We start from the raw sequence: 21,856 nt of genomic DNA on the forward strand, positions 1-21,856 counted from the left end.
AACAATAGCGGCTGAGTTTGAGAACTGATCATAAGACAGTGGTGTTATCAACCTCAATGGACATCAGGTTCATAATGTGTAAGCTAGATTGGACTAGCTACAGAACATTGCCACCGTTATTGCAAATACAAAAGATAAGGTTGTGTGGTTTTATAGAGTTTACCTGATATCCAACAGATATTACAAAGAATTAATATTGGAATTTTAATTTAGAGGACAGAATTCTCAAAAAATATTGTGGTTGAAGAGGGTTTGGAACAAGGTTCTTATACTGCAGCCAAACACATTCCTGAATCTGGTTCAGTTTGCTGATCCTGCTGCTGTTGTCATGACTGAAGCCTTCATACTCAAGGTTATCAATTGTTGGTTTCACGTTATTTCTACACCACTGATCAGTTGGACAAAGAATGCAAATGTTTCAGTTAATATTAAGTTTGGAGGTACAACAAATTGATTCATTGTTTGGTTGGTCAGTTGGTTGGTTGAGTGAATAAAGTCTGAATGATGTTAAACAATACAGGATACTGAAATCACCCTACAGTGTTCATAGTCAAAGTAAAATGATCTTACCTGCTGCTTTTGCTGCTTTGTATGGGGACGTCCCAGCACCTGTTAAAACCAGTAAGAGTTAAAGGACTATCAGTGCAGATGAGTACACATCTCGTGTGTAACCATTCAACCTTACTCACTGTAAAACCTAACAGTTGATCTAACTAACTAACTAACTAACCCTTTTTAGTAAACTTTATTTAATGTCCAAGAATTTGTTGAACTTACTTAAAACAATTTAGTAATCTTTACTGTTTGCATGCTATGCTATGTTACTCAGAAAACCCAAGTAAAAATTATTTGACTGGTTTGAGTACCATTTCATAAAGCAAAAAAAAAAAAAAGGGGGAAAAAGGGCGGGGCAAACGTTTTTAAGGCGGGGCAATTCTTAATAGACTTCTCGCTCATTTTCTCCACTTCTGCAGTTATCTTTCTTTAGTTGAATTCACTCATTTTCTTAAAGTGATCTTGAATGTTAAATTATCAATACAACTAAAACGTTTGGGATAACGTCACGTAAGTTGACCATAAATTGATTTCCTAAAATTTATTCTCTCCATTTTAGTGATTAGCGTTTCCTTTGGTTGTGCACTTGGAACTTCACTTATATTATTAGAACTCTCTTCCAGTTGATTCCAATTGATTTCCAAATGGGAAATTACAGTTATTTATGTTTTCAAAGGAAAAGACATATTAAATAGATCGCTTTTAAAAAGTTACATAATTTGGCACTAAATCAATAACTAATTTAATCTTTGTGTAGAATTTTGGTTTATAGATTATATTATATATCATAAACACCATACTATTGTGAAATATCAAACTTTTAAGGGGGTTGATTCCTCTCTAGTTGAGCCGGTGCCTTGCAATCAACCTTGCTCGAGTCACACACAGATGGTGCTCTCAACCTCAGACAGCACCAAGTGTGAAACTCTACTTTGGAAGACATTCAAGAGTTTGGTTTTAGATTCCTAGCAGCTAGTAAATTAAATCTTTCAGCATGAAAAATGTGTTAGTAGTGTGAGTAGTAGGGTACAAAGGGGCTAAAGGTGCACCGGGGTAAAAGGCAGCAGAGCACTTTTCTTAACAACCGTTTTTGATGATGCACTTGGAAATTTGGCTGATCCTTGACGTGATCGCGGCCAACAACGCAAAGCTGATTCTGTGCTAATTTGATCTACCATTTAATGTTTTTTAAAAATGCCATAGATTTATGTAGTAAATGAGAATCAGTAAAATTACACACATCATATTTTGAGACAAAGGTCTTGTTACTGTTCTTTTCAGTTTTGCTCAAGGTAATTAAAGCAACAGTTTTTCAATAATGGAAGAATATATAAAAGTAAGGTATTTGGAGTAAAAGCTGCTGGCACAGTAATTAACATGATGATAAAGAGCTGGCTAAATTTTCAATTTGTTGACATGACATGCTTAGATTCAGATGGTAAATATCATATATCAATTTGGGTGTCCACCTTAGAGATAATCACCATATTTTTAATAAAACCATGGTATTGTCACACTTGCTGTGTATATAATCCAAAATGTGAGAGAAAATGGAAGCATAAGGAGTTTTAATTAACATTGGAAAAGAGTAACACACTAGCATAACAATATCAACACAAAACTAAGGACTGAATAAACTGAGGGCTTAAAGGTGCAATGTGTAAAATGTTCTGTCCACTAGAGGTCGCTAGAGGTCTATTCAAAACAAAGGCGTAGCTTGATGATGCCAAGTCTGAGCGCGGAATCTTGGGACATGTGGTCTCCATCTCAACAGACTGTGCAAAAGAATAGGGATAGGACTCGGGCAGAAATCATGTTCATGGATGAGATTAATAACGTTACTGTAGTATGAAGCAGAGCAGGAGCGAGTGTTGTGGAGCTGAACGAGGAGCTGGAGCGATTGATCAACACACGCCTCACGAGCAGCGGGACTTTTATTATGACACAGTCGCCGGCGCCGCTTTTCCGGTCATGAGTATGAGGTAACGCAGCTCTGTTTATCATATTAGATACATTTGAGAGTGTTGAAAATGATGTTATAACGTTACTCTGTGCGTTCACTGCTGTGAGACACTGTTACACACTGCAGTAAGATAGATCCATTTTACAATATCATATTAAATACTGGATGGCTTGTGTTGATAAATGGCATTCAATTCATTTTAAAACGTATTGTATGATGGAGAAAATGCTGTATTACTGTTACTAAAAATAAAACTGCATCTGATTATGCTATGTTAGCTACTTCACAAAACAGTGTTTTTCTATGAGGCATGGTAAAGCATCGCAAAACATCAAGAAAATTAGATTTAAACAATAAATGTGTTGAGCTATATAACAAACAATTAGTATCATTTTTTTTATAAATTTATCAAAACAGCTGTTTCCTTGTCTATTAAAACATGTAAATATTAAAGCGTCTTTGTTGTTTCCATGGTTTCTAAAAAATAAAATGGGAAACCGAGGGTAACTCGGGTATGACTCGATTGACAGGCGACTCCTCACACGTCCCGGAGCCTTGGTTAAAATTGGAATATTCTCACGATTTACAAATAGTTAGAAACATTTGGGATATTGTAAGGTGATGTCTAATCAGGAACCATAGTAACAAACGTGGTGGGAAAACCGATGACAAAGAAAAGTAGGTCAAACCAAAACACAGGGACAAGAACTCAAGCAAAATAGAACATACATGTGACAAACATTTAAAAGTATAATAAAATGTCATATTTATTGTGACTAAAATTAAACATTTCACAATATTTGTATGGGATCTCCTTCAATGCTTTCATTTTCTGTATTTTTAAAATGAATATATTTTAATTACAGTATATTTATTGAACAAAAATGAATTTATCAAAATAAACAGAAAATATTGTTGTTTTGAACAAGTATTAACTCAGATATTGTTTAAAACATATTACTTCAGCTACTTAATAAAGTATTTGTATGAATATTGTATGCCTTTTCCCTCGTGCTGTTTTTACCCTGTGCGTCTGTGGGCACACCTTGCCACCTCTTACCTTTATAAGATTTTTAAACAAGCAAACAAACCACTTTTAAGATTTATTTTCACACAAAATCTGTTGCTCCATCAATGTTTAATAAAACATGTATTTTTTTTTCTGCAGTTATACACTATGGTTGTAGTGGAAAGCACATTTTTTGTGTGATTTTAGCCCCGTTTTACCCCATTGCATGTTGCATTTGAAATCCATTCTGTGAGCTCTGATTGAAATCATAATCATCATGTCTTCATTTGGTATAAATGTCTCTATGATGAGCAAATTGGTGAGCAGATCATAGCTGTTATCGGTTATACCTGGGTAAAGTCCAGCACCTGGTAGCAATCCAGCACCTCCTGGTCCTCCTCCAGCTGAACCCTGTGGCACATAAACCCCTGAAACAGAAAAACACCAGTTGTCAGGGTCTGTCTTGTATGTTTTTCCTAGACCTAGATGACATCCAAGAAGAAGAATTCACTCTGAGGAAACAAATTCTGAAAAATGCTGAAGGCCTTGAAAAGCATTTCTCTGGACATTTTGCTGATGTCAATTACTCACGGGAGTTCAGAAATCATACGGCCTTCAAGTGAAGTCAAAAATGTGTTTGCAGTCAGATTCATATGAACTCATGCTCATTTTATGTCTTTCTCTTTTTCTTTTCCTGACAAAACAGGACTAAGCACTAATACAACAGAAGAAAGAGGAAAGGATGGACATTATGAGTGAAATAATGCTTGTGCTGCTACAGAGAAATCTAGTCATTGCACAAAAAGCCTCATAAACCGGCTAAATGAATGGCATTTTCTCGCAAACTCTATCATTATTGATCATCAGCAGTAAACAAAATGTGCACAAACTGCTATGCATAGTCAGCTTAATGACAAACTCATTATGATCGCAATACAAATTTGTTAGTGCCACCACTTAACCCTCTATGGGACTAATTGTGAAATCACAGCTAGAAAAAATAAATGAGTAAAAACATTTTTCAAAATTAGTTTTCTACATCTGACCCATGACTTTTTTTAGGGTGCCGTCATTTATAACTTTGTCCTATTAGGTTCTATTATTTTTGGCAAACTGTCTGAAACTTCACACACATTCAAATGCATTTTCACTCTCTGAAGAGGAGTGAAAAGGTCTTGGTGTTTCAAAATAAACATTAAAAAGCTTTATTAACATTCCATTTCATCTTGTGCTACTATATTTCATTTGGAACTCACATGTGAAAATGACAAAAACTTGACACAAATTCAAATGCAATTTCACTGACTGGAAAGTAGTGAAACCATGTCTTCGTGTTTCAAAGTGCATTTAAAGATCATTGTTTCTTTCTTGGAATTCCAAATCAATGATTGTAGCACAAGTGAAAATCTTTTTCAGTGTAGCCCACACTTTCCACAAGCAACTCAATCTTCTTGACCTGTTTAGTCATCACTTTTGGTGTTTGTCAGTGTAGTGAGGCCAATAGGCAGTGGCATCTTTCCTGACCTCTGGTTGTCATGTGGCTCACATTTTCCAAACTGGCATAGGATAATGTATTCAAATGCATGACTTCCACAAAAATCTATGACTTATATTCTTCATCTCTGTCAGCACCCTGACTGCTTCTATCCTCCTTGATCCTCAACTTCTTCCTTTCTTTCTATGACCTTATTTTCTGATGCATTGCCATCATCAGTACTTTCTGGAAGAAAAAAGCAAAGGCAAAAATACTATTTTACTGCCAGCCAGTACAGAACAATAGTGCAGCTACACTGAAAATCTATCCCCTAAAAGGACCATATAATGTATGCATGAAGCACAGATTTTTTGTTTTTTACAAAATGTGCATTAAAAATGACCAAAAAGTTTAGAAAGCACATCTGAATATATAATGATAATTTAAAAAATTTAATTTATATATATATTTTCTAGTCTAAAATGAACTTGCTATGGAGCCTTGAGAGCATTTTACCTAATATGTGCTAAAGTCTCCTTCACTTCCTTGTTGCCAAAAATGTCAAGCACATGGCACATCGATTGGCTGAAGGGGATGCCATATGATATTACTAGGGCTGTCAAAATAAGGCGTTAATTTCAATTAATTCATCTGAGAAAAAATAACGCGTTAAAAATAACGCAGATTAATCCATTCCGTATTGACCTTTGCGCCTGGAGCCGTTCTAGCCACCATTTGACTGTAAAATGAAGTAGGGAGACGACTGCTGCGCTGACGGACAGAACGAGCAGAGCTCCTCCCTCGTGCGCGTGAGCTCGCTCTGTCTTCAAAGTAAGCACCGTCTTTGCACTCTCTCTACCTCACACATAATAATCTAAATCAACTGACACAATGCTAAAAGTTCGTAAGACCGAATCCATGTTTCACGAGGCGCATTCGGAGAATGTTTTTCCTGAATAACCGTTGGGTGTGAATAGAGCTCAAAAGAACGTCACCTCATCTTCTCTGACAGGCGCCCTGCACGTGCAGCTGACATAAACCACACTTTCAGTAAACAAAAAGAAAATCCTATCCAGTGGTGAAGTGTTTTCTGTGTTGACAAATCTTATGCGATGTCCTAATAACAGTCTCGATTCGCACGCGACGCGTCAACTTCCGCTAATGTCCAATTCACGACTTAATGACTCATTTGAACAGATTCATTTTAATGAATCATGACAACAACTGATCTGTCCACACGGTCTATAATGAATCATTTCAACAACTCTGAAATGAGAACATAAGTGTGCTTACCCCATTTAGCAAGAGTGGTGGGTAAAATTAGCCTTAATGATCCATAATATTTTCAGGTTATTTACATGACAATGTGTAGTAAATTAAGCCTACCTAAAAAATTAATTAGTTTAGACTGGAGTGAGGTGAAACCAGAACAAAGCAAGTTGTTGTTAGCTAGGTGCATTCAATTGTATATGGTAGAAAATTATATTATTAGTTAATATAACTTTTAAATGCTACTTTTTAATACTTTTCAGGTTTAGCAAAAAAAGCATCCACCAAAAACCATTTTTGACCCAGGAAAAACCCTGCATTGAATCATTTGAATTGAAATATTTAATACTTTCACAGCAAAAATTATGTATGTGATTCATTTAGATTAATTAATCTAAGTGTATGTAATAATTAGATTAAAATTTTTAATCGATTGACAGCCCGAGATATTACTGTTTTGGTTGAACATTTTTATTGTATTTTAAATGCAATTTTCTTAGAGTCATTTATGAATGACAATGTCCCATATAGGGATAAAGTCTGAACTAATTCATTGCTTCGTAATGAGGGATCATAAACCCCTAGAGGATCATGATGGAACTGCACCCCGTCACAATATCTTAACAGTTTGTAACAAAACACACCTGATCTGTAAGTACACATCTGTCATGACAACTCTTGGAGTGTTTGGTATGGTAATGGATATGACAATGTTGATATGTTTGGTCTTGGTGGAACAGATCTGCTAGCTGCTGCTGCTGTAGAGTTTCATGACAGAACTTTGTAGAATTGAGTTATACTTTGCTCATTACATTTATTGAAACATTAACAACAAAAGAAACCAAAAAGCTTTGTAATGTCATGTTTTATTTGTTTTTCAAACACTATAGTATTGCCATGTATTCTTTGACATAATATGTAAATATCTTGTTACATCAATATGGTAATCGTTCAGTATCATGGTATAATGTATAAAAGTACTATAATAGTACCAGTACTGTAAAGAAAGGTGAGAAGATTACTTTTAGTGGTAGCACTTTATTTTACAGTCCTGTTCCCCATGTACATACTATGTACTTATTTTAGTTATTACAATAACTGGGTAATAACTAGGTACTAACCTGAACCTATCCCTAAACCTAACCTTTACCCATGTAGTTCCCTTATATTACCAGTACTTTCTTAGCTAAGTACACTGTTAGTACATGTAAGTGCACATACTATAAAATAAAGTGCAACCCTTGTAGTCTCAGGGTGTGAGCTACTTCAAGTACTGTACATAAATCCCTGGGCTTGGGAAAAGGCAATTTTGGGTGGGCACAATGCTATACGACTACTAACAGCATCCCAGGAGGTCTTGTTAGCTCAGGCATCAATTATGAAGTTACATTTCGATGCCAGACCCGGTTTGCATCACAGAATCATAATGGAGAATATGAACAGACCCTCCAATGACAGAGATTTTTAATAGGTTTTGTATGTTTCTCGAAGGCCATTTAATCAAATCCATACGTCCCAACTTCTTTTGTGTTTATTAGCAGCAATGCAGTAAGCATGGCATTTTATTATTGAGTTGCAGGAAGTGCCTGTCATTATTCAGTAAAGGATTATACAAGCTTTATTTTAATTATTATAATTTAAAAAAAAAACACTCAAGGCCACAGTTGTCATGTGAAAGAAAAAGCCACACATGGGAAGAATCATTCACAGTTGGCAGATCAGGTGTGGAGATTAAAACTACAAAAGCAAGCTGTGAATTGCCCTGGCATTGACTTGCAGATGAGGCAGTGAAGAAATGGAACAAAGATCTTTATTAAGCCAGTGGAAAGTTTACATATACTGTCATCATGCCATCTGAACAAGAGGAAACCTTCACATGCTTTGCAAGGACAGAGCATTATCTCATAGCTTCAAAACATGATTAGGGGTGACAAAATGTTTAGTCTGAAGCAGGCTACATTTTTGCTTTTGGAAATAAAGCATCAGCTTACACAATAATACCAGCAGGGTTTTCTTTTACTTTCACAGCAGTGCAAGTTTACTTGACTTGTTTGAAAAAAAAAAAAAAAAAATACATAGGACATTCTCAGGAAATGGTGAATTTTTTGTGCTGTATGTGCTCTCATGACTTACTGCTGATACAGTTAACAGTTAACTGAACTTTAACACAAAAAAAAGAAAGACTTTAAGGTGTCATGACATGAGAAATCAAATTTATCTTGATCTTTTGACATAAGAGGTCTTTCTTTGTACCATTAAAACATCTTGCAAGTTTCATAGTTTAAAATATCTTCCTCATTATAAACAAAGCATTTGTTTAATCAAGCTCCAAAAATGGCTCGTTTGGATATTGTGGGATCTGTGACGTCCTACGGGCAAAAACATTTGCATATTACTGCCTCAGGAGCAAGACAGCAACCAATAGTTGTATGATTGTCGATTGATGCCGTGGGAAAGCTTTGAATGATTGCGTCGTGAAGCACACGTCATGACCTAATAAAGCATGCCCAAACAGTGCAACGCTAACTTCTGTGTCTTCAGTAAGCACTATATGTGAAATTGTGTCTTATTTGGTTTTGTCTGTCTCAGTACAAGCATTATTATGGCGAATAAGCAACATTTCAGATTGTGTGTTCCTCCCGTTACATCATGGGTGTGGATACACATGATTTGTGTGTTTTATGTTTGGGAGCGGCGCATACTCCTCATGGTTCAGGTCCCACTGCTGCCGAGACACAGCAGTGATTTAGGTAAGTGGGATCGCAGATGGATCTAACAGAGGGGTTTGAGATGGGCCCAGCCATATCTTTGCCCTTACCTGCTAGATCCAGTGCCTTTTCTCAGGGTTCGGAAACACACAATGCAGTTTCTTCCACCCCGAGTGAGGCACCGGTGCTACAATTATCTAGCTCTGAGGAGGTGGATATTGTAAGCATTGATGCTGGAGATGTGGAGGATTCGCCACCTCACTCTCCAGCATACAATGAGCTGGTGGACTCGCGCTGTTGCCAGATTGAACATGAGTGGCCAGCTAAGAAGCAGAATGTTCATCCTAAAAGCAATTTAGACGAACACTGCCTGACCTTGTGCTCACAACCTTCTCATCATGGCTTGCTGTGTCCAGATCGTGGAGAAAACCAATCTCTTATCGAGAGTATAGTGTACAAACATCACACTTTTCACTGGTATTAGGTTACAAAGAGCACGGTTATGGGACAATGCCTAAGGTGGAAGAGACGCTAGCTCGCTATCTCTCCCCTCAGTCTACATTGTCCCTAAGAGCCCCAACATTACCCATCAAACCGGTCAGAACAACTTTGGCTTTGTTGGGTAAAGCTTATTCAGCAGCTGGTCAGGTGGTGTCAGACCTCTGAGGGTAGTCCCCTCTGGGGGGAAGTGGCCAACACCCTATTATACGGTGTCCATTTCCCCTCGGTGCCCTGAGGGGGGCATTCTGCCAACCCTGCAACTTTGTGTGCTTCAGGGCGCAGAAGTCTCCGGCAAGTTCTTATCTCAGCATCTGCCTGGGAACTCGCCCCCTCTGAGGAATGAACTTCCAGAATGAACCCTGCCGGTTCGCCACTTCAGAGCACTGGAGTGGTTGTTCGAAAAACATCAGAAGCCATTGCTTCCCTTAGTAGATTATCTGACAGTGTGGAAGCTACTCCCAAGTATATCTCGTTGGATCCTGCACATAGTCAAAAAGGGTTACACTATTCAGTTCGGGTCTGACACACCCAGATTTATGGGAGTCCTGCCCACAGTTGTAGGCCCCGAGCAGGCTTTGGAACAAGAGGTAAAACTGTTTTTGGAGAAGGGACCCATAAAGCATATACTTCCCGACAGAGAAACCGGTTTCTACAGCCGATATTTTATCGTTCCAAAGAAGCATGGGGGGTTGCCATCCATTTTGGATCTGCTTTATCTGAACCAGTCAGTCATGCAGCTCAAATTCAAAATGTTAACCCTAAGACAAATTGTGTCACAGATCAGGTCAGAGGACTGATTTGTCATGATAGATCTCTAGGACTCATACTTCCGTGTTTCCATCCTTCCACAACACAGGAAGTTCCTGAGGTTCGCTTTCGGCGGTGAGGCATACCAATATTGTGTTCACTTACTGTGAAGCCTTTTCAGAGAATGTTGGGTTTAATTGCAGCAGCATCCAATGTGATACATTTTGGCTTGTTGTCCATGAGACCAGGAGGGTTTCCCCGAGAGGGAAATCCTTTTCACATGATTAAGGTCACACAGTGATGCTTACGTGTTTTTGTTATGTGGAAGAAACCCAGGTTCCTATCCCAAGGTCCTGTGTTGGGAGCTCCTTGTCATCGCAAGATGCTACGCTTCCCTCACTGGTTGGGGAGCGATTCTAGAAGGTCACTTAACCCAAGGCCTGTGGAGGGGCCACCATCTCTCCTGGCATATCAATCGCATGGAAATGTTGGCTGTCTTTCTTGCTCTCAAGAATTTCCTCCCAGACCTAAGGGGCCACCATGTGCTCTATGTGTGTCTAATTGTGTTACGCACTTTAGAGGAGATAGTGCAGCATAGAATGATTGGGAAATTGTCTTTTATGACGAATCATGATTGTCATCCCCTTCCTGAAACAGTGCAAGCTCTTTTGAGTACTAATAGTTCAAGATAAATTCATCCCAGCTGTTATAAGGAGCATTTTAGGAAGTCTTTTTTTTTACCAACCGCTATTAGATTGTGCAACCAGCATTATACAAGATGATTGAGTATATATTTTAGGACTACTTGGTTGTGTATATAATCATAATGCTTTGCTGTTGTTGTGAATGTTGTTTATGTTTTTCTATCTTATTTATTTATTGTTAAGCTGCTGTGACATGTAAATTTCCCCCAGGGGATTAATAAAGTTTATCATCATCATCATCATCATCATCATCATCCGCTCAGACAACACATCAGTGGTCTACTACATACATCACCAGGGGGTTACTCTCACATCCACTCTGCAAACTGGCACACCAACCCTCCGGTGGTCTCAGGGAAAACTGCTTTCACTCAGGGCAGCATACATCCCTGGGTGCCAAAATCAAGGAGCAGACATCCTGTCGAGGCAGGAGCTGAGGCCCAGGGAATGGAAGCTCCACCCTGAGGTGGTGGAGCAGATATGGAGGGGTGACAAGCCTTAAAGGAGCCGCACCTTAATAACGGATAATTTCAGAGGGTGAGAATGAAGGTCGAAAATAATCATTTTTCTACATACATGTTTTCCATGTCATGTTTCCAAAAATACATGTCATGATCCCTTTATGTTTAGTGTTTAACACAGTAGAAAATGAACCCTTAAATGCATACCTCGGGTCTTTATCGACCTGGGATGTCATTCACTACCCTTCTCCTCATTCATTTTTTTTTTTTAAGTTATACATCAACCTTCAAGTATTCCTCAACCAATTCATTATAACAAGAAAAAAATCATAAAATTATAAAATTTCCCATTTATTTTTTGAAAAATTCTATAAGGTCGCTAACGACGTGAGGTGTGTATAAGTGTATGTATATTTTTTTCTGCACAACAATAATTTAATCTTTGATGACTGAATAAGTACATTTCACCTTTATTCCACAAGGTGGCAATGTCTGATACACAATGATGAAGTGACGTTTCATTCAGACAGAAAACGAAGGAATAGGAATATATTGGCAAAACGTAAAAGGCTCATTTCCTGTCAGCAAAACTTGATCGGTCACTTCCTGTCCTGCTAAAGGGTGTGTTCAGAGGGCGGAGCTTCTCTCTGCGCTCACCAACCAGCCGAGTGGCAATTACTGCAGAGCAAGTACTGAATGCAATCAAATATGAGTGTCACTGTCACTTGATGATGGATCTGGTGAAGCGATCAAAATATTGATTTTGAAGATTAGATAGATATAGATGTTTTGTTAGATATATATCTGGGTCGCTAAAGACCCGAATATGTAAGAACGATTGGCGAAACATTCATGCATTTAAGGGTTACTATAAATATATATATGGAGTTAGGGTTTATATATATTTATAGTAACCCTTAAATGCATGAATGTTTCGCCAATTATTCTTACATATTCGGGTCCTTAGTTATATATATATATATATATATATATATATATATATATATATATATATATATATATATATATATATATATATATATGATTATGAATTATTCTTTATTATATTTTTTTTGTAAAAATTTACAAACAATGTAAACAGTGTGAGACCTTACTGAACTCATAGTGGTGGAACAATGCTTTATTTATACATGGTTTTGGGGTAGCCAATGATAATGTAAAGGGTAATTCAACCCAAATAGTTTCTGTTATGAATACTCATATCTAATTCATTTTACATTGGAAATGGTGCTGTTTTCACATAAAATGCACACTCAGTTAAATATTCAAGAAAGAAAGAGCTGATACTTTTCACACAACAGGCAATGTTTGAGTTCAGTGGAACATTTGATGGAATGGACAATATGATTCTGATCTCCAGTGAAAACATAATTACCTTTCGGCTGGTTGGTGAGCGCAGAGAGAAGCTCTACCCTCTGAACACATCCGGCAGGACAGGAAGTGACCGATCACCATGGCAATCCTGTCACAGCCTTGTATCAGCATCAAACAGAGGATTTCCTGTCTCCGTTTGAGTGGTGAGAGCCGAGTTTGTTCTTAGATACCTGACTGCAACATGCACGGACTTGGCCGTCCTCGATGACCTTTAGAGCCAGTCGTACAATGAGCAACACTGCAACAGCCTAACCTAAAAATCTGAACTTGAAGACCAGAATTACGTTATGATGAAATGCAAATATGCTTCAGTTCTGTTTAAATGTACATTTTGCTGATAAAGTACTTGATGTGTTACAAACAGCTCATATATTGCACCCACCCCTCATTATATGTTAAATGCTTATTGTAAATAAATGCTTATTTTAGTCAGTCATGCTGAACCTCATTTGTTTTCCTTTTCCATTAGTTAATGAATTTAGCCCTACTTATTGGATTGGGTGTTGTACATGTAAGTACAAGAAGCCAGGATATCTAGAAGTTGGCACCAGGACCGTTTTGTGTTTAAAGCAGACATTTATAATTGCAGTCATAGTCCAGTGCAACTGGTGTTTGGCTTTTCATTACGGCCCTTCATAAAGACACAGATTTATTAAGGAATCACTGATGAAACACTGTGATTTTGAGAAATCTAAATTATATCAGTAACGTAATTCACAAAGTCATAAATGTTATAAAGCTTTAAAAGGTCATTTAATTGACGCACAGGGAATCATTAGGGCTGTTTTGGTGACTTGTTTGGCAAATAAATGACTGGTATTAAGTTTACACATTCTCTATGTGGGACGACTTGATTCGTATCCAGGTCACGGCTAATTAACACATCAATGAATGCATGACTCAGAGCACCTCGCTCCATTGCAAATGACTGACAGGTTCAACTACAGCGCTATTTGGAACATATTAGTTTGTTTTCTGGTTTAATACTTTCTTTCTTAACTATTAAAATACAGTATGTCTTAAAACAAGGCCAATTAAAAGAGTAGTTACGTTTCCTAAAGGAATTTGGCAACAACACTGCAGTTGTGCATGTGATAAATCATGCGACATATGAAATAATATACCATTATTAATTTCCTAATTAACAAATGCATTTATTTAAACATGATACAGCATCGTGTGGAATGTGAATGCAAATTTTAAATGAATATAAATCTATACTACCAGTCAAAAATTTGGATACAGCTACTCATTATTACTCTTTTCCACATTTTAGAATAACAGTAAAGTTATCAAAACTATGAAGCATGGAAATCACACAAGTAACTCCTCTTATTTTTGACCTTTTTCTTTGTCTAGATTGCAGCAGTCACTCTGAACAATCACCAACCCATTTCATGAGGTGCATCTTGGGATGCTTTTTAAACAAAATTGAATGATGTTTGCTGGGTATTGGCTGGTGTTGGCTGCTTTTCCTTCACCATCCATTACAACTTATCAATTCATCAAACAAAATTCATCTGTATCCAAACTTTTTACTGTTAATGTACATGCATATGGTATAAACTGCAACCCAGTAAATCAACACAAGTGGGCCTGACTTCCTGAAAGAATTCCGTTCGTGAGGATTCATTTATAATGATTTTGTAGCTTTGTTTTCATGTACGTCCATGCTTTTGAACTTGAGGACTGCAGGCTTAGCTGAGCATGTGGTAGGTAAGTCTACATTTTGTCACATCTTGACACTAGATTCCTATCTTGAAGAAAATAAAAAGGAGGATGACGAACGGCTGAAGGATGTGAGCCTGAGAATTAGAAGAGTAAATCTCTGTGATGGGAAACACCCTTCCCTGCTTTCCTTCTCCTGGACACGAGCCGAGCTACGGCGTCTCACAACTGCGGTGCAGAGAGAGCGTTAACTTTGAGGAATGCAAAGGCAAATAAACATATGATACACAGTCTGTCCTACATTTTTCAAGTGGTTTGAAAGGTGAGATGGAAGGCTGATTTTCCTCTATTCTCCCATTGGCTGAGAAGGTCTCACCTAACCTGACAAACGATACAGACAGAGATAAGCGCTCACTTTTTCCCCCCATATATCAGTGCAAGCCTCCACCAGAAAGATCACATCCAGCAAGATTAGAAAGGCTTGAATTCTGTAAAAAGCATGAGCTATGGGCTATGAAATAGCCCAGTGTTTCTCAACCCTGCTCCTGAAGGACCCCCAACACTTTTTCTTTGTCTCCTAAATCAAACACATCTGATTCAGTTCATCAGCTCATTAGAAGAAACTCCAGGACCTGAAGTGGGTGTGTCAGAAAGAGGAGACTTTCAAAATGTGGAGTGTTGGGGGACCTCCAGGACCAGGGTTGAGAAAACATTGCGCGCTACAACGATCTCCATGAACCGACAGAAGCACACATCTGTAGGTTTTCTGTAATAGGAATGGATTTGCCATTAGACATGCCTTACAGATTTTATATGGAAGGGAAACACCACAGGTTCCACATAGCTTAAGCAAATGTTGAGCTGATTGTTCCAAAGTTCCCAATCTATCGAAAAAAATAAAATAATAATAATGAACAACACTGAAATGAGGATGCTGTTTATACCAAAACTTGTAAATGTGTCATAAAAATGTAATTTAATGAACAGTTTGTGGACACTTTGCATCAAATCTTTAGAAATATGCCATACTGTACCCTAAAACCCAAACTATACAGTTAATCAAATTTCTGATTCAACATTTTTTTCCATAATTATAGCATATGATGTCAACGAAAACACACAAGTGGACTCATATGACATCAAATGATAAGAAACTTTGAAAATCTCAAAAATAGAGACTGGATTTCCAGGCTCACTCTGTGGCGTTCTGCCTCATGACTTAAAGAAGACCAGGGAGGAGGAAGATCATATCAGATCAAGGGCTAACCTCATGACCAAGCACATTCCAATCAGGAACCATGCCCATGTGCTGTCCTGAACAGAGTCCGTCTCAGACATTGGATGGTATGACAGCTATTCGGGCTGGTTTCGGAACAAATAATTTGGTTTAAGTGCAGGTCTTTGTTCAAATCTTGGCTCCGTCTCCTCTTGGTGGAAGTAGACGGGACACTCACTTTGACATTTACCCTCACTGGAATTCCAGTGTGCTATTCGGGAGGTACAGCTGCGTATTGGTTTCACAATTTTAGCAAATATAAAGAAGTGAACAGCTTTATCAGACAAAATTCCATTTATTGTAAATAAGACCATTGAAGCTGTCATTAACCCGCTTGAATTGCTGTTAACACCACTGTGAACAAAGATAAACATGCTGTCTACCCTAAGCACTTTCCTTTAGATGTGTATACAAAACCTAAGTAAGACTGGTCCACATTCAAGAGCACTCCTAAGAGCTAGACACATGTCTATTTTAAATTCTCACCACCTTACATTAAGCAGAATGGCCTTGATATCTGAGGATTTCCCAGCAATGCCATCCTTTGATGGACCGGTGACCGTTGGGTAAATGAGAGTGTGGCAAGTGAGCTGTGTTTCAAAATGCCAAAGATATGGTAGATAAACTGTCAGATCTGTTAACAGCCTCAGACTGTGAATGAGGGGGAGGTATAAATTAATGTAGCTAAATGAAGTCGCTTATCTTTGCAGCATTCCTACAGAGCTGCTGCCAACACTGCAGGAGCCCGAAAGAGTGTGGCGTTGAGAGCTGAGGTCATGATATAACACTCTACAGAGGCCTTCTCTTTGCAGGCCTACGCTATTCTGTCTATACAAGGCCACTTAGAGCATATCACATCAGTCAACAAGTACATATGCTGGATTGCTAACTGAAGAGCAGGAAACATGGGAGGTATTTCAGGCTACCCGAACCAGAGCAAGAGTTCAAATGGGATGGGTATGATTCGTATCCCTGCTGAAAAATGCAGCATTGCTGGTTATAAGGTATGTTTTGCATGCTGGTCCCCAGCATGGGATGCTGGATGCTGGTCCCCAAAATGAGAAGTGGGTGTGCTGGTGGACCAGTATGAGGTATGTTTGGCATGCTGGGAACAGCTTGGGACCAGCTTGGACCAGCCTGGGAAAACTTGTGTATGTGTTAAAAGTTGCTGAAGTCTGTTTGAAGTCACCATTATGGTGATTAGTATTTCATTATGTGTATTTTAGTTGGGCACTTGGCCCTTGTCTTGGTTGAATTAATTCTCTTTCAGCAACATTTCATGCTCCTGACTGCAATGACATACATTCTACTATTATGGGATCAGTGACCAACAGCTGGATTTTGACATTTACCAAATGACCATTAAAGTCTTTAAAAACAGCAACTTTCAATATTGAGCTTTCATTATCAATAGCTTTTTCTTACAAGAGCTCTTCTCATAACCCCTTTATTGAACAAACTGCTCATGATTATGCATTTTTCTTTGTTTTCATATCCATAAATATTTTTTGTTTCAGTTAAATTCTTTTTAACTGATTAGAATTTTTGCTTTGTTTAAAACTTCAGATGACATTGATTAATAATGTAATCATTACTAAAACAATACAATTTTCAGTTCTACTGTGAACAGAGGGAACATAATGAATTACAAAGTTATAATTATATATTTATTGCACACAGACAGCTGGCCTACTCACATTCAACCCCGCGAGGCCGGCTTCACCAGCTCCGTTTCACTTGAGAACAGCATGACTATGCCGGACCACCAGTATTTTACCAGCATAAACCAGCACTAACAGGGATGTTCGCTAAACTATGCTTTTGCTCATCTCTACTTCAGCAGACTTGCTCTGTTACCATTTGTAGTGTGCTTAATCTGTTATGCTTCAAAAACCTCACTATATAGCCAGTTTCCAGCATATGATGTGCTTTAGATGCTGGCTTCCTCAGAACTACCTTGACAAGCATAGTTTTGCTGGTTAAAATCATGGCTGTACTGCCACCAGCGAGACCAGCACCAAACATAAACTGGCTTTAGTGCATGAAAAGCATTGTATGCATTGTCTGTCACAGCCATTACAGTGTTAACAGCGGCTCCAGTCAGCAGACAGCATGGCAAACGCGCCGTTCAAATCCATCAACACGCCACTAGACATACCACGAGACATTAATTCCTTTCAGGCGAGTACAGCCAGCACTGGAAAACAAGATCTCCAGGATGGAGTCCAGAAAGGCGCTCCCAGCACACATTTGCCATAAAGCACCTCTGGAGGAGTCGCTAATCAGATTGGGAATTCATGGAGGGGGAGGGGAGCAATTCATCACGATCCCGTCTGACAGCAGAGGTGTGCCATCTGATCTGGCGGTGATTTCATACACCTTCAAGCGAAGCCAGCTGAGTGTCAATGAGGAGGAGACCTAATAGATTGAACTCCTCTGATGTTCTGAGCCAGAGACTTACGCCAAGTGGTGCCTTTTAAAATGCGCTCCCCTTATTTCAGGCTTTTCTGTGCGAAAGGAGGGCTTCTTAATTCTTACAAGACTAGAAGGAAGCAAGACCTTTGCTTTACTTTCCTTTCATCTGCCCCTGGCCCTCCTCTCATAGTCTGTGTGTCATTTATAGCAGTTGACATAAAATAGCCTAATTATTTTGGCTGTGGCAGAGAGACCTGGTGCCCGTCTGAGGCGCCGTACTATACTGGAAGCATCTGCACTAATAGCCGACCAGTAATGGTGTTTGAAGTAATGGCCGTTACCCGATACAGAGCATAAAATGATTGCTTGTCATACGGTTACATGTATGACAGACTTCTGAGTGATAAATTACCACAGGAGAGTATAAGGGAGTGAGGGGGAAAACTCGGCACATTATAATTGGTACTTCCACCAATGGCTCTCTGTTTTGTATGATGTGGCTGCCAACTGCTTAGGTGTGCTTACACAATCAATCAAAAGTTTAGATACACTAGACGTAATGCCAGCTCCAATAAAGCAAACAGACTCTGTGATCCCACAAGATCATTATTTAACGACAACAGTTATTGCATACTTTGTAACACTATATGTTTTAACATGAAGTCTCATGGTGGGTGCTCTTGTGCCCTTGAATAAAACCTTCATAGGGTCAAAGTAGTGAGTGATGTGTGCCTTTTGGCTCCAAAATGACATTCCTTCAGCTCTGACATAGGCTGTTCCATGTGTCAAGACAATCACCATTTAGCAAGAAAGGAAGAAGAGAGACATTTAGGTTTTGCTTAACCCATTGCAGGAATAGCAACGTGTCTGGTGACATAGTAACTTCTCAAGGCCCTGATATTCCCACCTGCCCCATAACTCACTCACACCAGTAAAGAAAACATTCCACCTGCGCGAGCCGGCCAAACAGACTCGCAGACTCTGAACTTTGAAATTCAGATGAATTTTTTGGGAACTGTCCAGTACAGAGGTCATTTGATAATAATGCACCTAGAAGCAATTTATGCATTACAGACAGCACTGAACAAACCCCCTATGGGGTCATGGGGGTCGATATAAGGCTCTTTTGTCTCATACACCTTGTCCTACAAACAGCATTGCCTTTTGCTTTGAGTTGGTATTCTAGAATCAGTTTGGCTCATTTCTAAATAATTTCCCCATTCACGGCTGTGACAGTTTTCACTCTCTGCACGCAAATATCACAGGTGCCATACAGATAGGCAGACCATTGATTTGGGTTACACTTTATTTCAGTGGTTCACTTTTGACATTCTACTAATTATAAGTAACTATGCAATTTATAAGAGTATAAGTTAGTTAGTTGATATATAGTTGACTAACTATAAGTTACTAATGGTTAAAATATCCAAAGTGGACCGTCGAAATGAAGTTTTACTGTGATTTCTTATGGAGCTTGAAACGTATGGAGGAAATAGCTGACTTCAGATTCATTCATTAAAATGAACATAGCAGACTGCTGAAATTAAGATGCGGACCTGGTGGCTTTTATGGAAAACATATCACAATTGCAAATCCTCACAGGCAACACGAGCAGTATTTCTCCGTAATAAATTCATTCAGCATCAGTGAGACTGTGCCGAGAGAGGTCTCTTTTAGGAGGCAGCCTGGAAACGCATACATCAGCTAGTGCCGAAGAAAGTATTTTTGTGAAAATAAATAAATCATTGTGAAATACTCTGGCTTTGTTTGGAAACTGGGAACAGACCCCCACATCCTTTCCAATCACGACTAAACATTGCACAGACGCACATCCAAGAACATCAAAACAACTGCAATTTAATGAAGGGGCCAAAACGGAGTTGGAAATTTTTTAATTTCCCCCTCTTATATTGCTTCGCTCTATACCACAGTTTGCCTTCATACTTGCAAAGTCAGGCTCTGAGTAAACTGCAACAGCACACAGCATACGCTGTTACTAACTGGAGCCAAAGACACTGACCTAATAGGCACTTGCGCGGCTCACTGGACATCGATGTCCACCGGGAAGGTTTTTTATTTGTCAAGTCTACACAAGCTGACAGAAAGAGTGCAGCTGGAGTCTTCAGAAATGCAGTACACATGAGCTGTGTTTTCGATTAACAAACTCATCACAACCCTCCCCATCAGCTAAGCAAAGCGCTCTACGATTGAGGCAATGGCCTTCAAGAGAAACAACACTCATCACATTCATATTCCCAGTCGAGCATTCTGGCACTTGACGCATGAGAACGTATGCTAACATCTGTGGCTGAGAAAATGTTTATCATTTTGTTGTAAAATCTCTGCAGCCTGCATTTGGTGGTTTGTAATGCAGAATTGCAGTTCAGCTTAATGATGTAAACCATTTAAGATCACATCTATGCCTCTGTGATGTGAATATGTATTTACCACTAAAGTTGAATATCAGTTGGAATCATGTGACTGACCAAAGCACTGCTTATACTTTACATGTACTGTCCCTGTATCATATCTCACTTTGCTCACAGAAATTGTTTTCTCAGAAATGAATCATCCATCTTTTGGTTTGAAACTGACCTGGATCTTATTAGGCAAAAGCAAAACTTTTTTAAATATGGATCATGTGAATGTCACCACTCCAATTGTTTCCCATTAATGTGGACCAGATTCTTCTGTAAACAGGCATAGTGGTAATGCTCAAGATCTGAGGGATGCCTCTGAATTGTAATTGATTTTTTTTTTTTTTTGATTTTTTTATTTGTGAGGTATGTATTATAGATTCTGGAAGATGTCATCGCTTTGTAATATTGTCACCATGCTGCTTAAATGTAATAACACTGCATGCATGACTGCTTGCATGTTACTAGTATGCTATCACCTCAAGTGAAAAGGCATGACTAAAATCATGAGTAAACATGACCACCTGCAGTGCACGTCGTAACTTCACTTTCTGCACAATGCACACTTCTGTTTATACAAAACGTGCAGGTAAAATCACTTGGGAAGCCCACAGGGTCCCTTCAATGCCGGTAAAGTTTCTCAGGATCTCCTATATGAGCCATCAAAGTGCACACCACCTACCTCCTTGTAGCGAAGGACTCAGCTGTATGGTGAGGAAGAATCCGAGAAGGAGCAACGCAGCCCTCCTGTTAGCCATCTCGCTCCAAAATGCACTGGCCCTCCCCGAATCAGCTGGTTTTATTCTCCAAGAGCTAATTACCACTTCAAAAATGTCTGAAAAAAAATGAAGAGGGGAGGAAAAAAGAAAATGATACTGGACACGACGTAATTAAGAAAGGGCAAAGCCTTTGGTTCGATGGATCATTGCACTTTTTTTCTCTTCTGTGTCTGGTGTTGCTGTTTTTATTCTGGTCACTCCTGCCAAAAAAGCTGAGTGCTGCCAGAGAAAGAGCGAGAGAGAGAGAGAAATAGAAAGAGACATGCAGGGAGGAAAGACAGGAGAGAGGGGAGGGAAGGACGAGAGAGAACAGGAGAGACAGGGAGAGCGAGAGACCCTGCTTTCCCACTCTCTCGTCCAAGAGGAATTTCACTGTCTTGCCAGACATTTGCATGGACTTTAAGAGGACTACACTTTTTTTTTTTTTTTATGTGAGCAGAGGAATAAAACAAAATCAGTACTTGGATAACGATGTTCACCCCATCTCTGGGTTTCTTCCTTACAACCACTCACAC

At 38.8% G+C, this 21,856-nt stretch overlaps 1 protein-coding gene across 5 annotated transcripts in view; it reads right to left on the bottom strand.

The window, feature by feature from the left end:
• elna (elastin a) overlaps positions 1 to 21,515 on the bottom strand; it is a 76,798-nt gene extending 55,283 nt beyond the window's left edge. For all 5 annotated transcript variants that reach the window (XM_067366386.1, XM_067366385.1, XM_067366388.1 and 2 more), the window contains exons 1-3: positions 21,245 to 21,515; positions 3,878 to 3,955; positions 571 to 609 (exon numbers count right to left, since the gene is read on the bottom strand). In XM_067366386.1, the coding sequence (XP_067222487.1) occupies positions 571 to 609; positions 3,878 to 3,955; positions 21,245 to 21,320 (193 nt within the window). In that variant the 5' untranslated portion in view covers positions 21,321 to 21,515. The remainder of the gene's footprint in view (positions 1 to 570; positions 610 to 3,877; positions 3,956 to 21,244) is intronic.
• Between the last annotated feature and the right edge of the window lie 341 nt (positions 21,516 to 21,856).

This window comes from Chanodichthys erythropterus, chromosome 17 (assembly GCF_024489055.1).
Source record: "Chanodichthys erythropterus isolate Z2021 chromosome 17, ASM2448905v1, whole genome shotgun sequence".
NCBI lineage: Eukaryota > Metazoa > Chordata > Actinopteri > Cypriniformes > Xenocyprididae > Chanodichthys > Chanodichthys erythropterus.